At 45.1% G+C, this 18,711-nt stretch overlaps 1 protein-coding gene across 8 annotated transcripts in view; it reads left to right on the plus strand.

Annotated features, from left to right (window-relative positions):
- The window catches only part of CAMTA1 (calmodulin binding transcription activator 1), an 898,374-nt gene that overhangs the window by 849,682 nt on the left and 29,981 nt on the right, over positions 1–18,711 (plus strand). For all 8 annotated transcript variants that reach the window (XM_060259691.1, XM_060259693.1, XM_060259694.1 and 5 more), the window contains one exon: positions 17,409–17,545. In XM_060259691.1, the coding sequence (XP_060115674.1) occupies positions 17,409–17,545 (137 nt within the window). The remainder of the gene's footprint in view (positions 1–17,408; positions 17,546–18,711) is intronic.

Here is an 18,711-nt window from a genome sequence, read left to right on the forward strand (position 1 = left end):
GAATGTCCATGCTTGAGGAGGGACCAGGCAAGCCAAGGTCAGGATTTGGAGGTGACGGAGGCATCATAAAGAGGATGGTTGGCACAGCAGGGCTACCAAGTGTTCTGATAGCTATATTTCCTCCCAGGATAGAGCGGGGGACTTTAGCTTCTAGTAGTGGGAGATGTGGCCTAAGGTTTGAATCAGGAGACATATGCAAGGGACATGTGTGGGGGCATAGTGTGGTAGTCATTGGATCTGAGACTTCTACATTTCATGTTGATTTTGTTGTATTCCAAAGTGCTCAGTTTTAATAAGTACTTTAGCTGAAAATCTTAGCTGATCATAGGCAATAATTTAAAAATCTCTAAGAATGCAAGAAACATATAATGCTGTTTCTGTGTTAGAATTATCCAGAGGAGAAATCCAATCATAACTTTCCCCCCTCATGTGTGTTCAAATGATAAAAGTTGATTAAAAAAAAAAAAAAAAGGTATGTGTTACCACTGAACCAAGGTTTCTTCTTTCTTTTCTTTTTCTTTTTGGTATTTTTTGAATTATGTGTGCACGCGTTCACATGTGTATGTCTGGAAGTCATGGCAACTTCTGGCAACCCCTACTGGGGCATGGAGGATGTTCAGTGAAGTGGCTTTACAGCCTGCCTCTGCCTCCCAGCCCTGGTATTCCAAGGAAGTCTTCCATCCAACTGCTTGCCAGGGTGGGCCCTGCTTAGCTTTTGAGATCTGATGAGATCGGGCTTGCCTGGGGTATCCAGGTCAGGGCACCGCTGAACCAGGGTTTGAAGATGGTTTCTGGTTAAGCCCATGTTCAATTCCAGCCTTGAATCAACATGTGCTTGGTGTAGCGCCAGATTGTGAGGGGCTCTACAGCCTGATGTGTGCATGGGGCAGCTACGTCTGTTACCTGTTAGGCAGGCAAGATGGGGTTTTTTTTATTAAACAATTTTATTGGTAACATATGGTAATAAATCTATATCTTACAACTTTGAAAAATTAATCTACCCCATATATTACTTTCCACCCACCCCTCCCCCCGTTACTTGACCCCCGCAGGCAAGATGTTTTGAAGGGTTGGACCCATCTCCTGTGGGCAGAGATGAAGTGAAACAGGTCCACAGCAAGGGTCACCAAATGGCCTTGTGATAACAATCTCAGTAGAAAGAGAAGAGAACAGATGGGAAAACATAATTGAAAATACTGAACTAAAACAAATCCCAAAACATATGTATGTTTATATATAAATATATATGTACATTAAAAAGAATTGCACAGGTAATTTGATTTTCTTGCTGACTGGAGCTTGGTATGCTGATAGTTCTGCAGATCCACTCACCAGAGGCACCCAGCTCTGCCCATTTGGCAAAACTCCCTCTCCTGGACAGGTGCAGAGGACTCAGGAAAGTGGGCACCTCTTTGAACTTGTGCAAAAGTGAGATGCAAGTAGTGCTTTATAGGAGGGGAGTGTGTTTATGGAGTGACCAGCATCTGCTGATGTACACTGGTGGACATGAGTTGGAGGAGCACAGAAGAGCCAGGGTTTGATGGTAGGGCACATGTTTTGTTTGCAGAAGGTCCCGGGTTCAGTCCCTGGAACTTTCCTTGGATCACTAAGGAACTTGCTCTGAAGTTCAGTGCAACAAGAGAAAAACCGTTCATTTTGAACAGTGAGAAATACCACCCACTTGCTAAAGCTTGCAACAAGATTCTGAGAATTCCTATGCCTTGTGAGCCAAAAGTGAATAAATTTGTCTTCTTCATTGGTGCTTCCTTTGGGCAGGCAACTACAAGCCAGCCTCCCTTCTTCACCAAGAATGATAAACTATCAACAGAAGAGGTGAGAGAGTGAGAGCTGTCCCCTCCAACTAGCAACGTCTGACTGGGAGAAGTCTCCACTGTGTACCACCAACACTAAACAAGTAGGAGGCACTTCCTGCCACAAGACTAGTGCCCGTTTGGAGTGAGGTGTGTCCACATGCTCTATGTGAGAGACTGCCAGGCAGGAGCACTTCCCACCCCATGTGGCTCTCCCAGCCAAAAGCCAAGTTCTCTCCTCTCCTCTGTAGCAGGGAAGGATCTGGAAAAGCCATCCCATATTCAGAATAATATTTTTATATATATCACTCTCCAGAGCATGCAAAGTATGCCAGTGGTCTTTACGAAAATTCTGTTCCATCAACTCACTTCTACTGGCAAGCACAAGCAGCGTTATATAAGGAAGCTCTCCCCCACACAAGTTGTTCAGTTTAGGGGAGTGGGCACCTGATCGTTAGGGCCAGCTAGGGAGCCAAGACAAATTTTGTGGGTCCTATTCAGGTACCAAGTTTTGAACCTGTTGGGACAGACTGGGAATGAATAGCAGAGGGTGGGCTGTGGAGGAATCTGTGCTAGCAGACAATAAGTTTGGTGTAGTCCAGGATAATAATAATAATAATAATAATAATAATAATACTTTTTATTTGTATCCCGCCCTCCCTGCCAGGGCAGGCTCAGGGCAGCTCACAACATACGAATATAATATACAATAAAACCATACATAATAATTACAATTACAATTATAAAATCATCATTAAACCATTAACAACTTGTATTAAAATTAACATTAACATTGTGGTGCTATAACTTAGGTCTTTAATAAAATTCAGTGGCTAAAACATGTCCAGCGAGACTTTCTTGGCTCGGTGTTAGGTGAAGGCTATTTTGAAGAGGTAGGTCTTAAAGGCCCTGCGGAATTGGTCTAAACATCGCAGGGCCCGTACCTCCTCCGGGAGTTGATTCCACAGCAGTGGAGCTGCAATGGAGAAGGCCCGATCCCGGGTGGTCTTCAATCTGGCCTCCCTTGGCCCAGGGATATTCAGCTGGTTCTTTCCAGCTGACCTCAGCGCTCTCTGGGGTTCATATGGGGAGAGATGGTCCCTCAAGTAGGCAGGTCCTCGGCCATATAGGGCTTTAAAGGTGATAACCAGCACTTTGTAACGGACTCAGTACACCACTGGCAGCCAGTGCAGTCCGCGCAGCCCCCGCTGTATGTGCTCCCACCTTGGGAGTCCCAACAAGAAGCCATCCTACAGAAGCTGGCGATCATAGTCAGAACCCAATACCGCCAGACTGGATTGAGACAGCGCAAATAGTTTTAAATTGATAAGTGAACTATGTTTTTATATGTTTTATGGAATTGATTGTTTTTATGATATTGTAAGCCGCCCTGAGTCCGCTTGCGGAGAGGGCAGGATATAAATGTAAAGTAATAAATAATAATAATAAATAATAATAAACAACAGCCTAGCTGCTGCATTCTGCACCAGCTGCAGCCGCCGAATTCGGCACAAGGGCAGCCCCATGTAGAGGGCATTACAGTAGTCCAGTCTCGAGGTGACCGTAGCGTGGATCACCATTGCTAGGTCCCAGTGCTCCAGGAAGGGGGCCAACTGCTTCGCCCGTCGAAGGTGAAAGAACGTGGACTTGGCAATGGCCGCTATCTGTGCCTCCATTGATAATGAAGGCTCCAGAAGAACCCCCAAGCTCTTGACCCTATGGGCCTAGACTGGATAGACTGGGCTACATTTTATTTTATTGCCATTCACCTACTACAGCAGGGTGAAAGGTTTAAAATTAAAGAGTGAAAAACAAAAGATGTGGGAACAGGGATTCGCACGTTTTTAGCAAACCTCATTATCTAGGCTTGCTTTGGTCTCACTATGCTCCTACTGCATTAGATCAAGGGCTGTTTATTTTGTGTGAGGTCTTGCCAAACTCAAGGGCAAGTATGACTGCAGGGGATGAAACCCTGCCTTCCTCCTCAGATCTGAGGATGGGATGCTTAGACTTGAAAAGCAGCATGAAGTATGGCTGCTTTCTGAACATGAAGTTGAGTTCCTATCCTCTGAGCTCCCAGGAAAGAGAGATAGATGTTCTTACCAGGTTAAAAGATGCACTTGCTAGTGGTGGATCTGGTAAGTGCTTGGTCCTGGGAAGGCTGTAGATCTGATCTGATGAACTGTGGGGAGGGAGAATTCTGGGACTGTGATTTCAGCCAAGAGCATAGAGATGGATGCCCTGAAGTTGCTCACTTGAGAAGTGTAAAATATCCCTTTGAAACAGGATCACAAGCAGTCAGTTTCCTTTGGAGTATACCAGAGACTTTCCTCACTGCCATCAAGTACCTATGGACAATTTCTACTCTAAATTTGAGATTCCCATTGGAGAATCAACTTCATTCCATAGTTTCTACTTACAGATCTGTGATCCCTAATTCTTGTTGCAGAATCTTGCCCATCTCACAGATATCCACTCTTTTTGGAGCAGTAGCATTACTTGGGTATCTAGGCTTGTTACTAAACGTGCAGAGCTATCTCAGTTTATAGCATTTGAATTTCAAAAGGTATTTTTTAAATTTGGGAAACCTGGAGATATAAAAGCAACACATATATAGAGAATTTTGAAAAGATATCAGGAGATGAATATGATTTTCAGTTCAGCTTTTATTTGTTTTAGCTTAGGTAAGAATGATGCATTATCATTGGCATTGAGCTATCTCTAAAAAATACTAACCCAATATCTTGACAATCAATGTTAGATCAACAGCATTACAGGTAGTATGTTCCCCCAGGATGGGTGATTTTTCTTTTTCTACTATGAAAGGCCTGTTTTCAAAAAGACTCTCTTGGAGGTAGAATTTTTGCTTTGGGGCTTCTCAGGGCTTAATGGCAATCTAGGACCAGCCAAAGGGGAAATTAGCTTTGAAGCTGCCTTTCCAAATTATTAGGTCAGCTGCTTTAGGCAAACTGGGCAGGAAAGGAATAACAGTCACAAGTGAGACATTCCTTAACTATTTCTACTTTGTGGAGCATTTTCCTGGTGGGTTGGAGTTGTGGTGTGTTTGAAATGATAACTAGGTATGAGCAGGGCTTTTTTTCAGCAGGAATGCAGTTCTGGCTGTCTTGGCATCAGGGTGTGGCCTAATATGCAAATATGTTCCTGCTGGGCTTTTTCTACAAAAAAGCCCTATTCAAAGCAATAGTGATGTCCAGGGGCATGGCCTAATACGCAAATGAGTTCCTGCTGGGCTTTTTCTACAAAAAGAGCCCTGGGTATGAGTCACCCCAACCCATGCTATTGGAGTTGCTTATTTGGTTGCTGTCTTGTATGTCTCAGGGCCAGTTTTTCTTTGTCAAAAGAGTGCCTCTGCCATAGGAAGGATCTAGCCTAGTAAACTGCCCAGGACTGTGCACAGGCTAGAGCCTAAGAGGCTGTGGGATTTTGTAGGGAGATTACCTTGGAATCCTTGGCCATCTGCCTTGAGTTCCATGCCCTAATGTATTCGCTTAACAAATCAAGGAGGCTTAAGCGTCTTAAAGATTGGCTAGCTTATGCTTTCTCTTTGGTCACAGAAGTCTGAGGAAAACTTCTTCTTTCTCCAGCAGAAACCCTGGCTTCTGGGATTTTTGCTCCAGGGCGTTTGGCCTTGGGGAAAAGAATTCATTATGAAGGTTGCATGTGTCTGAGTGTGGCAGTCAGTTATTTTTGCAAGCAAGCATGAGGCCCTTAACAGCTGTGAAAATAAATGGCCAGTATTCAGAGAAATCTTAGAAATTAAAGGAACTGCTGAATAATGTTTGTACCAGTCTGGATTTGGCACTCAGTGCTCCTCCTTTTGACATGCTGTGGGGACAGACAGAAAAGTTTGGATGAGACCCATAGACTTTCTGCTTCCTTGCCTCTTTCCAAGCAGGAATCCACAAATGCAGATAGCAGGTAGCCACTGAGTGGCAATTATAAATCTCTTCCTGACAACCACCTGCACCTTGGTTCCTGGCACAGAAGGAAAGACCTTTCCCATCTTCTTTGCACACCATTTATGCCTCCTCAGTTTGCATTTCACTTGCTGAGGGAGCCTTTAGCACATGTAAGCTGTGTAGCATGGCTGATTGTCACAGGCTGGAGAGACTGGTAGAGATGCCAGCCTCCAGGTGGAACCTGGGGATCCCCAGCAATTACAGCTCATCTCCAGACAACAGAGATCAGTTCCCCTGGAGAAAATGGATGCTTTGGAGGAACCTGGATCTGGCTACCTTACCCGTCCTTCCCCTGCCAGTGGCCAGGGGAGACCTGGCAACCCTAGAGATAAGTACAACTCTACTGGGTGCCCTTAAAGCCAGGGAAAGGTGAAGCAAAGGGGGCAATTTCTCTATCCCTGTTTCCACTTTTGATGGGCTTAAATAGCCTTGGATGTTCCCTCAAAGAGGTAGAAAGATGCTGCAAACCGTGGGCATTTTGAACTCCTTCTGCATAGTGCTACAAAGAGACAAGAGGGGCCACCATTACCCCCCATTTTACATCCCAGGTGGGTTTCAAGCAGACACTAATGAAGGGGCTGACATTATTTCCTATACACCAAGACAAAGGCTGATTCCGCACTCACCTTTCTCTGGGGCAGGCTTCTGTTTCAGGGTGGAGCAAACTGGCGATTTCACACTAGTTGCTCCGTGCCACCATTTTGCACAGGGCAAATCATCGGTTTGCCCCACGCAAAATGGCAGCACAGAGCAACTGGTGCAAAATCACCAGCTTGCTCTGTGCAGAAATGGAAGCCTGCCCCAGACCAAGGTGAGTGTGGAATCAGCCAAAGTGCCTACTTGTACAAAGTGAATTCAGATGATCACCTTCTTACCCTGTATCTTGCTTCTGTCTCTCCATAAACCCACACATGGTGGACATGCATGGCACTGAATAAATTAAAGCAAATAGAAATTGTAGAGCAGATGGTCTGAAGCAAGAGTCTTTGCCCATGAATGGAGCCAACAGAATTTGGAGATTTTTCCCTGGATCAGAGGAGAAGAGTTGAGCTTGGACATGGCCTTTTCCCTACATGCAGACCAGCCAGCTAGGAGCATGAGCCTCTAAGTGGCCTTTGACATCCTTCATAATATTTCTGAGCTTGAGCTGAGAGGCCTGCTAGGAAGCTGGAAGCTGAGACTGCTCCATCCCGCTTCTCTTAACAAGGTCTCAAGCAAGGGGGAAGCTGGTGAGGGCCTGTGCCCTGCAGGGTGTTCTTTCTGATCTAAGCATTCAATTTTTATCCTGCCATGTCAGCAGTGCCCCAAAGCAGCTCGCTGCTGCAAAGATTTTTGAAAGCAAAACCCCTCTATCAGTCTTGCAAATGAGCAGTGTTCCAAAGGTGCTCATCTCTCAGAAGGCTGGGAAAGGATCTGTTGGTTCTGCTAGCTGCTGAGAGCCTATTGAAGATCCAGGTATGGAAGAGCATTCTCTCCCCTTCTCTTTGTGAATATTGGCCTCACCTTGGATAAAGAGGTTTCATCAGACTGTGAAAGTCTTGAGGGGGATCTTCTTGGAAGAGGCACCAGTGAGGGATCAAGGCTGTGTGGGGCTTTAAAGTAAGATCCATCATTTCAAACTCAGCTTCGAAGGCTAACTAGTGACCAGCATAGCTCCTTCACTGCTGATGCTGGAGGCTCTTGGGCTGACCCTGGTCAAGCACATTCTGGGCCAGTGGAAGCTGTTTTTTTTCCAGGGGAGCCAGTATAGGGAGTGATAAGGGAGTCTGTTCTAGAGATGACTTTGGGTACACATGATGGTTTCTCCATTGCAGGCAGAAGAGAGAGGGCAGAGCAAACAGGGGTGTTTCGTTGTGCTGAATTAACAGGCCAGATAACTGAATTTGGGCTTAGCAACGCTGCTCAGGTGCCACTTCGGAGATGTGCAATTGTGCCACAAAGAATGCAAGTCACAAATACGGTGCTCGTAGCTCCCTGTAAATGGGGGCCTCCCAAATACCCTCAAATATGTTGACGTCCTCTTCAAAATCCAACTTGTCCTTAAAGCCCCGAAGCCTTTCTTCAGCTGAAATGAAAGTGCAGGGCGTGCAAGAGGCCTTGCACACACACATTGGTTTCGCCCTTAGCACATCTCCCCTTCCTCTCCCTGTGCTCTAAACGTTACCTTGCCATTCTCTCCCAGTTTTCTACATGGCTGTAAACTTAGATTGTAAGTTTCTTTGGGCAGGGAGCTCCTGTCATTCTATCCACTGAAAATCACAAAGTCAGAACCAATGTTCCCTCTAAGCTGTTGAATCTTGTGAGCAAAAATTCTGCTTTGTGAGCTACTGGCTTTAAAGTTGTGAGCTACTGCATAAATTAGCTTGCTCTAGCACCATTTTTCCTGAGCTGAGGCTAAAAATTTGTGAGCTAGCTCACACTAACTCAGCCCAGAGGGAACACTGGTCAGAACTAAAAAACATGCAGGTCTTGATAGTGGTACCAACTTTGTCTTTATAATGAACTGGGCATGCAGATGTATATAACTTTTTGTTTAAATGAAAGGTAGCTTGGAAAGCCGCAAATGTGATTAAAGGAAGGGTGGTTGGGAAGGAAGCTCTTGACCCTTTGCTTGGTGTGTGTGTGTGTGGTTTAAGTGTCCTTCCTGGAGTACTCTCCTCTGCCCACCACCACCCTGTGTATATATGGGTATGACTTGGATCTGGTAGACCAGGTTTGAATCCCTGGTCTTCCATGGAAACTTGCTGGGTGAGCTTGGGTCAATCACACTCTCTCTGCCTTACCTATATCACAGGGTTGTTGTAAGTATAAACTGCAGGAGAGGAGAATGATGGAAGTTGCTTTGGTTCCCCTTTGGGGAGAAAAGCAAGGCATAAATTAAATAAATACCAACACCAACACCTTTTCCTATGTGGACAGAAAAGCCAGTTGGAAAGTGGATTTTGTAAAGTAAAGCAGTGAGCCAGCAGGGTTAAATGATTTCCTCTGCTCCTGATGGCCACCTCCCAAGACTGCTTTTTATTTTATAATCACCAGGGAAGTTTACACGCATTTATTTGTAACATCTAGTTCGGCCCTCTGCCTTTGGTGGGGGGGAGCTGTTTGTGTGTGTAATTTTAGCCCAGACTAGCCATGCATTGAGTGTGAGGCAAATGATTGTTTGTGGAGCAGGCAGTTGGAAAGGTGGGTTCGGAAGGGACGGCTGCATTGAAGAAGTTGGTGTCCCTTGTGTTAACCGGTTTTGGGGCTGGGAGCCCTTGACCCTCAACAAATTTCCAGGCAGAGACCTCTTTGCTCAAAATCCAAAGATTTATTTGTAGTAATAATAATAATAATAATAATAATAATAAGAAGAAGAAGCATTTGCAAATGGGGAGAAAGATTTTCAGGCTCAGCTGAGTCTCTCTCTCTCTCTCCGTCTTGTTAACATAAGCTGCTGGTTTTTAAAGCATTCCCGATGCAAAGAAAAAAATAAACCCCCCTCCTTTCTCTTCCTGAGGCCAAAAACCGGCCAGAGGACTCACAGTCTGACTCCTCCCAAGCGCAAAAAAAAGCATTTCCCCCCCTCCCTTCCTTACATGAAAGCACAGGCAGGTACTGAGCACATTACCTCATTTTGCTTAATTGGCTAGGGCCTCTTCTGTCCAGCTAGATAGATAACGCTTCCCGTCCTAGCAAACTTTAAAGTTTCTTTTCCCACAAAGTGGTGGGCCTCTAATCTGAGATACGCATGCTCAAAAGGCATCCCGTTCTGGCAAACCCTCAACCTCCTCCGCATTACCTTTGAGTTGTCAAGGCAACTCCACTCCCCCTATGCAAGATGTTTTTTCGTTGCGCCATTCCCAGATCAGAGCCAAACTCCCTATAACCCTATGTGCACAGATATAACAGGCCATCATACAAAAGTTCCAATATATATATATATGAATATTTACATTTGGGGCTTTCCTGAATGAGCCAGACCTTTTGGCTTTAATTATTCCAACACTTGGTCAGTTCAGGCAGCATCTCCTAGCAAGGTGGAGGCAGCCATGTTTGAAAGGATGGTGTGTGAAAGGGACCAGCTTGTCAGTCTCTGCAGTGGACATGCTCTGCATAGGAATGGGGGAAGGAGGCGGTGGCAATGCTATCAACTGCACTGCAGCAGCTGCTGCTGCTGCTGCTGGTAGAACAAAAGCTCTTCGGGAAAAAACAGCAGAGTAGAAACTGTGTGTGTACTGCAAGCCTGTGCTACTGAGAAGCATCAAAACGAGTGGCTGTGTTAGTCTGTCTGAAGCAGGAGAAAAAGAGTTAGAATCCAGGTATCTGAAGTAGTGAGCAGTGATCCATGAAAGCTCATACCCTACCACAAATTGTGTTAGTCTTTAAGGTGCTACTGGATTCTTACTCTTTTCTATCGCTTCTAAGAAGCTGCAGCCTTGATCTCTGTCTGTAATCCCACAGGAAGCTCCGCTTGGCTAAATGTCAGGCTGGGAGGAGACAGAAAGAGCAAACAAAGGCTTCTTCCACCTCCCCATCCAAGAACGGAGTAAGAAGTTACACAGATGCCACCTCCAGTCTGTTGCAGCTGACTCTGTGGCTCTTGAAATAAAATTGCTGAGTGTTGACAGTGCACTCCTAGGCAGAGTTACTCCAGCCTAACCTCATTCATCTGCTCATCCTCCAGTGTGATACATGCAAGTTGTCTGTCAGCAATGCTCTTCTCCTGTGAACACTGGACAAATCATCCAGGTGCTGTGCAAAAGCATAAATGGACCTTCTTTAAACAAAAGTTTAAAGGAAAGTCTATCAAGAAATTGATGAATTAGAATTTATCACATGGTTTTATTAGAAGCACAGGGGCCCGTGGGCTAATTTACACATGCATGCACATCAGGCAGAGCTGGTGCTAAGGGTTCTGCCGCTAGAGGCAGACCCCTGCGCTGTGCCTCCAACTCTCCCAGCTCAATCATTTGTTATTTTTTTGCGTGTGCCACAATGATGTCACTATGTGATGTCATCATGAGGCTGCTTTTCCCCTCCACAGCACAGGGAGGCAAAGCGGGGCCGGATCTGACCCCGTTTGCATGCTGGGCTCTTCTTGGGGAACCTGGCGAGCAAACGCCCAACCCCGCTCTGCTTCCTTGCAGCACGTGGAGGCAAAGCCGGGCTGGATTTGGCCCCGTTTGCACGCTGTGCTCCTCTCAGGGAGCCCGGTGGGCAAACGCCCAGCCCTGCTCCACCTCCCTGCAGCGTGGAGAGGCAAAGCGGGGCTGGATCTGGCTGCACGCCGGGCTCCTCTCTGGGAACCCAGCAAGCAAACGCCTGACCCCACTCTGGCGTGTGCCCCGTAGGCCATGCGGTGCCCTAGGCAGCCGCCTATGTGGCCTACTCCCACACGCCAGCCCTGTACCCAGGTCAGGGCACCAAGATCCTTTTAGAAGAGGGACTCAGAACCCATGTGTTAAACTCCTGCCCTTTCCTGACTGTTAGGAGTGACTAGAGTAGACTGCCCAGTTGAACAACAGAAGCGGTGAATGCATTTTTAAGGAAGAGGGCAATCCCAATGACACTGAATAGTGCAGCCAATTTAGAGGGGGGAAATTGTCAGTGCCTTCAGTTTTAATCACTATAGTGTAGTCTCCTATAGTATAGTTTGGTGCAGTCGAGCATGGGGTGACCTCTTGAATTCAAGCTCTTGGGTGAAATAGATCACCGGAACCAATCTGTTTTGGGGGCTGATTTTACCACTGGTACTGCTTTGGTCATCTTGGTTAATTACTTCAGGATATGGATAGGAAGAGTGCATCTGTTAACATTATCGGCTGTCTCAGTGGCTTTTGATGCCACTGATCTCTGTGTTCTTCTGTACACCTAAGTCAAGGTGGGATTGAGAGGTACCATGCTATAGTAATTTTGATTATTCCTGAAAGGGCCAGGAGATCAGTCACCAGAGGTCACCATGACTTCCAGGTGCACACAAACACACACACATGCATTCATATGCACATATGAAAATACAAAAAAAAGAAAAGACTACCCTAACCACCAGAGTCACTTGAGGAAGGGGATTTGTTCTCACCTGTGAACCCCTATTCTTAGGGGTTCTTATTTTGGTGTAGTTGACCCAGCATTCATTTTAAATCTTCTCTGTAAACCATCTATCTAGTTAGATGGTAAACAGTGCAATCCTAAAGAGAGTTACATCAGTCTAAACCTATTCTTTTTAATGGGCTTAGACTGGAATAAGTCTCTTTAGGATTGTAAGGGTTTATTCTCCAAATATGTTGATAAACTTCATGTATAAAATTCAAGACAACTCTACATATGTATACCTTTTATAAGTAATGATAGTTCTGCTTTCTGTGCTGTGTCCGAGATGCATTTGGAAGTAGTCAATAAATGTCAGGAAAAGTCATACTGGATGGAATCCATTTTTTCAGAAGCAGCCATACAGGAATTGGTTTAGGACCTTAGCATTAAATACCTTTTAGGCCGAGGGAAGAAATTCACTTCTTGATGAACAGAAGTATTTTACAATTGTCTCAAGGCTGTGTTCCTTGCAAGATCCAGATGTATTTTCCATGTAAGAGATGCTTCAAAGTGGATTCCCAGGTATTTGATATCTGTCCCAATTGAAGATTTCCCCCTTTTTCCTTTAGGTGAATAGTGTGACCTTGGATTTTGCCACGTTGATAGACAAGACCTCACGATAACAGTAAACCTCAAAAAAAAATTATCAGCTTGTGGAGGCCCATTGTTGATCTAGACATTATCACTGTATCATCAGCATAAATAAGGATTGGAACTTCTTGCTTGGATAAATGTGGAAAATGACATGCTTCCTTCAAGAGACAGGGTCTGAGATAATTTTATATATAATTTGAACAACAGGGGTGCAAGTACACATCCCTGCTAGACTCCTTTGTCTAGGATCAATGACTTTTTAGCTTAGATCAGGGATGGCCAAACTGTGGCTCTTTCACACATATTGTGTGGCTCTTCAATTTAAAGTTAAAGTTGCTTTCTTTTCACCTCCCCCATCTTCCTTCCTTCCTGCCCACCTGCCTGCTTTCAGACATCTGATGTTCATATCTTGCGGATCTCAAACATTTGACTTTTATTCTATGTTGTAAGCCAAATTGCCCTCAAATGAGATAGCGGAATTTATTTAGGTGGGCAAGGATGGCTAACTTAGAGGGATCAACAACCTTTGTATACCAGAGTGGGTCTTCCCAAATGCCCAAATCAAACAATAAGGAGATGATAAACTAAAATGGATATTTATTAAAAAAATAGCTCTCAAGCATACAGAAAAATAAAAATCACACCAACAAACATACAGTCCTAGGAATATTAGCAGGAAAATTGGATAGAGGAACACATAGGGACAAAATACAGACATCTTTACCATCTTGAAGACTGCATAAGGAATGGTCCAATAGTGAAGATTATAAAGGGGGAGGCAGAGCCAGGGATGACTAGCATCACTAGCCATAACGGGGTGTAATTGGGGATGGCTCAGACAGCAAGATGGGGATACTGTAGAGACACACTGAACTGGCCATGAACTGACCTTGATATAACCAGATTTGTGCCCTCAGGTGATGATGTCAGGTGATCTGTGACATGTAGGTCAGATGACCTGTGACAAAAGGACATGTGACTCCTGACAGCACTAGGGGGCAGGCTCCCAAATGTTTGGAAAAAGACTTAATGGGGCTTGATTGGCTTACTTATTGTTTACCTTGGCTAAAACAAAGAAATCTAGGTGGGGAATTTGGATTCAAATTGATTCCTGTTTATAACACCATAGCACACAATGGGGAAGGTTTATGTGACAGGATTAAGTTTTTGGCAATGTTGTCTCTCTGGAGCTTCTTCATTGTGTTCAGCACTTTCCTGAATAGCTGACAGGACCATTCCATTGTTAAGAGTACGGGTGTGGTAGCAATTTCCTTCTTGCCCGTTGCTTCTTCCATTTACATTTCCATGGGTGCGGCAGGAGTACGTGATGGTCTCGCTTAGCCTTCATGGAGGAAGGCAGGAACAAGAGTTGTTGTTGGAGGATCTTCCAGGAAGAAGGCTTCTGAAGGGCTGCTGCTCTATGCACTGTCTCTACTTCATGACAGGAATGCTGTTGAAGTTCTGAAGGGCTTTGGCAGTTCCACAGTGAAGCATGGTCTGAAGTCCTTCCTTGCAGAAAAAAGGCACGCTGTCCTAGGCAGGGAGTGCAGCAGGGCTAGGCTGGAGAGCTTGCTACCGCAGTACAAGGTTTAAATGCAAAATGGAGGCTTTGCTCCTTGCCAGCTTCCTGGGAGAAAGTGCATTTCTACACAGGGGGTTCAGCCATCTGACCAAATTTCCATATTGCCAAATCCTGCTGCTGCAAAATGATTCTTATTGGATAGGCTTTTGGGCTTTGTGCAAAATGTCACAGCCCGGACTGTATGCATTTCCTGACTGTTTAGCCCCACTGTTCATGATACACTCTGCACCTGGGTGTGTAGGCGGGTGTTTGTTTATATATTTCATTAATCTTTTCCATGTGCACGTAAGGAACTGCATGCTCCTGCTGGCAGCTTCTCAAACTGGGTGGAGCTGAGAGTTCGGAATGTTCAAGTGGATGGCAGTTAACATTTGAAAGTTGAGGCTGTTGTGGGGGGTTTTTTCCCTGAGAGAGTGGAAGATTTCTGTGGGACTCTCAAAGAAGTCAGTCTGTGGAGCTGAGGGAAGGGCAGTTGACCAAAGAGGGGCCATCTTCTGGCACAGGCCTTTTGTTTCGAAGTGTCATGTTGGCATTTATTTATTTAAAACCATTTCTATTCTGCCTAATCTTCTCAGACTCAAGGTGGCTAACAATGCAGCAACCAGGTTGTGAGGATACCATACAGCAGTCCGGTTAGCAAGGCTTAAAACACACAGTAAAATGAACAAGTTGTGACGTTGAAGTGCACACATGACAGGTGTTCACAATTTAAAAAAAACACAGTGCTGCGAGGGAAAGTTACTTCTCAGAGCCTGTAAAGAGGATATAACTTGACAAGCATTCAGGCCAGCCTAGAGTGTGTGGGGAGACTAGGGGCCAAACTGGATGTGACGGCATCCTTGTGGCCACAGTGGGGATGCTGTCACCATTTAAAAAAGGATTTTAAAAGGCCACAAAGGCCCAGTCCTGTTTGGGCCCCCACAGCACAGTTCTCGTTTTCTCCCTCATGTCTTTTCAAGTGCTGAAACCAACACAGGGAAGGGTGAGGCCATTTTGGCACTTGATAAGGCACAAGGAAGGGGGAGAAGAGCCCCTCAGCCTGCCTGCGCCGCATTTTTAAATCACTTTTAAATGTCCATTGTGTCCTTGTGGCTGTCAGGAGGACGCTATCACATCTAGTTTGGACATTATTTATTCCCTAACCCAGGGTTTGTGGCTAATCATGTATACTTTGTTTAACAGTGTTTTGTTCTAAACTCCTAGTTCTATCCCTCTGGTTCCTCTCCCCACCCCCATCCCACCTTCCCGTAAAAGCTGTGTTTTCATAAGCAGCTGTTTGGGTTGAGTGAAGCCTCTGCAACTCACTAAGTCTCTCTCTGTTTCAATAAACCTGTCTTTAAGGTGCCACGAGACACGCGTCTGTGTTGACGGCAACAGGTTTGCCTCACACACCTGTCCCTCGGGAATAAGCATACTTGGGTGTCATCTATAAGCTTCCCAGCTGTAATTGGCAGTGAAAAGAATTCCCTCCCTGTCCCTGGCAGTTGTCAGGAAATGTTTCTCATTTGGGCCAGGACTTGGAATACGGCATACCTTGTTTCCCCTCATCCTTTGTGAATGATGCAGCCTTGTTTGTGGTGAGAGAGCAAACTCTCTTTTGCAGCCTGTTCTGGATTACTTTTGTTTTGTCAAGATTTATTAGATAGCTAATCTTTTCCTCCTGGTTTCTGGATGTGCTAAGGATGTGGAAATCCATGGATGTGACTTGAATAAGCTGTAAGGAAATAAATTCCTTCTTGGTTCCTTGGGGGTTAAACCACATAGGTTCTTCCAGTCCAAGTGTGTGTGTGAGAGAGATATATAGCTGATGTTTATGAAGAAATCACAGTTCCCTTCAGGAGAGACTTGATTTGGATTGGATTGGAATGGTTGGCCTGAGCAGGCTTGAGAGCATAAGCGATGCTTGGAGGGTTCTCAGAAGCCAAGGGCAAAGGGCAGATAACTGGCCAGGATGCTTCTTCAGGGGGGTAGGCTTTTTGTGTTTTTACACAGCTGTACTTCACAACCACCCCAAATTGGGTGACTTGCAAAAACAGAGTTTGTATAAGAGAAGCAAATGAATGCTCTCAGTTTGCATCATTCTTAGGAATTTAAAATGCAGCTGTCCTCTGTTTGTAATTTGGAGTTTGGATTTTTAGATTTAACTGCACGGCACTTCCAAAGGCTTCTTGAAGATCTCCTAAATCTAAGCCAAAATGCTGGCCAAGAATAAGAGAGCGTCAATCCTTGGCAGTGTCCTACAGAACATTGGGAAGAGTTTGAATCTTCTCACTGAGCTGGATCTGGCCATAGAAGTCCAGGCTGACCTGCCTTCCCTGCCTGTTTTTGAAGCAGAAAGCTTACAAAGAGGAACAGTAGGAACTGGTAGAACTGGAACTGAAGAGCCAGTACAGTATTACCTTAGCAGTTTTCAAAATCCAGACCTGTCCAATCCCTAGCCTGGGATTCTGGCTTCTGTTGTTTGATTGCTGGGCAAATGGAGAGAAGTGATGGGGCCAGACCTGGAGGCGACCAAGCAAGAAATGCTGGAACTGAGAGGGTGGAAGAGTTGTTTTGCTAGCTGTCCTTAGAACTTACAAGCAGGGCATGAAGGTGGGGGGAGGTTTCCTGCTGTTTGTCCCCTGCATTCAGTATACTGCATCTGTATGTGGAGGTTCTGTTTGGCTGTTGTTCCCGCCAGCCATTGTTAAACCTGTCCATTGGGAGTTGCTGCTGGGGCCAGTATGTAGCTGGTGGTCAAAGAAATTGTGTGTGAATTTATTTCTACTGCACAGCTGAGTTCTCTGATTCAGACGTGTTTCTGTTTTTGTCTTGTTGGCTGAGAAAAGCTAAGAAATCTGTTCCAGACTATGTCCACTCAGAGGCAGAATTCCACTCAGGCAGGAATGGGAAGTGGAAAAGGAACAAACGCCTGATAATGAAGGCTTATTTCTGCAAACTCTTCCCACCAAACTGATTCTCCTAGCTTGGGGGTGCTTTTTTGTTGTATTGCTGTCTGTTGTGTATGTGACCAGAATTGTATCTATGATATGGAGTTCTTGCCTGGCTCATTGGAGGCTGTAGGACTGAGCTTGGGGACTCAGGAACAATAGGGAGTAGGATCCAAATTCCTACTGCCCTGCTCCAGTCATGAGCCCCCTGCTGGTTTGAATGATCCTATAGCATGCTAGCGCGGGAACTTTGTGTGTGTATATAATTGGCCCAGTAGGCCCAGTTTTCAGTCTTTTAGGGCAGCACTATACTATGCTATATTCAATAAAAGAGCTATGTTCACTACCACCTCGCCTCATCATTGCATAGAACCCACTATATTATACTGCCCCTGGAATACTCCTCTCTCACACACACCCTTTCGCTGTTTTGATGCAGATAACCAGTTCAGAATGTCTATCTTGGAACGGTTGGAGCAAATGGAGCGAAGGATGGCCGAGATGACTGGGACTCAGCAGCACAAGCAAGGAGTAGGAGGGAGCAATGGCAACGGCAATGGAGGCAGTCAAGCACAGGTACATGCTCTGGCCCTGGCTTTGCCCCTTACCCTTTCTGTCCTTAGATGCCCTTTGAGAGCTGCTGACTTCTTGAGACATCTTGCCCAGTGTCTCTTAGACTCTGTCCTGCTGACGAAGCTGCTAGTGATATCACAAACCTGGAGGAATTTAATCAGAACCTTTTTAACAACCTGAATACCTCAGAGTAGCTCGAGCTTATCAGAGCTTGGAAGCTAAGCAGGGATTAGTGTACTTGCTTGGATGGGAGACCAACAAGGAAGATATGAGTTGCTATGCAGAAGAAGGGAATGACAAGCCACTTCTGCTTATCTCTTACCTTGAAAACCCCATGAGGAGGCTCCATAAATTGGTTGCAGTTTGACAACATGTTATTATTATTACATTTATTAAGTATCATTCTGTCCCACTCTTCTCTTGTGCTCTTGGGATGCATTCCCTTTAACAAAAGAACTTCTTAAAGCAGAATGAAATAAAACAACTTCACTAATTGCTGACTCTTTGAGAAATTGCCATTTAGCATAATTAAGTACCGTTCAGTTAATTCTGATGCTGTTCATTTACTTCAAAAGCAACTTGTTTAGGGCTTTACAGTTTTGTTGACTTTCTTTTCCCCACATAGATTCAACTCCTCCTTAAAAATAATCTTCTTTTTAACTGTGGCTTTGAAAGATTTAAAGGGGTTTGGGGTGCAGGAGTCAGCAAGAGGAGGCAAAACAGGGTCCCTTTTCACTTGAGTGTGAAACTTCTGCAGAACAAATCCCAGCTGGGGAAGATGTCCTCTTGTTAAAGGGAATATCTCGCACCATTCATCCTGTACAATAATGCCTGCTTAGCAGGAGCAAGTTGTTAACAGTTTAACATCTCCAGTTGTAAAGTCAAATGCTGTCTGTAATTGAAGGCATTAGAAATCCATGCTACTGAGAAGTTAAGAGCAGGTTGTGATGATGTGAATACGTATAGCATGATAGCATCAATAATGAACAGAAGTGTCCTTGTACTACTAAGTTTACAGCATGCACCAGCCATCACAGGCCACCCCACCCACTGCATTGAGCCCCTTCTTTTTGCTGCTGGGAGAATAACTGACTTTGCCAAGCAAACAAATCAGACAGGAATAGATGGATTTCCCAAATGAAATTGGAAATGAATGGTATGTTTTACGC

Source organism: Heteronotia binoei, chromosome 18 (assembly GCF_032191835.1).
Source record: "Heteronotia binoei isolate CCM8104 ecotype False Entrance Well chromosome 18, APGP_CSIRO_Hbin_v1, whole genome shotgun sequence".
Classification (NCBI taxonomy): Eukaryota; Metazoa; Chordata; class Lepidosauria; order Squamata; family Gekkonidae; genus Heteronotia; species Heteronotia binoei.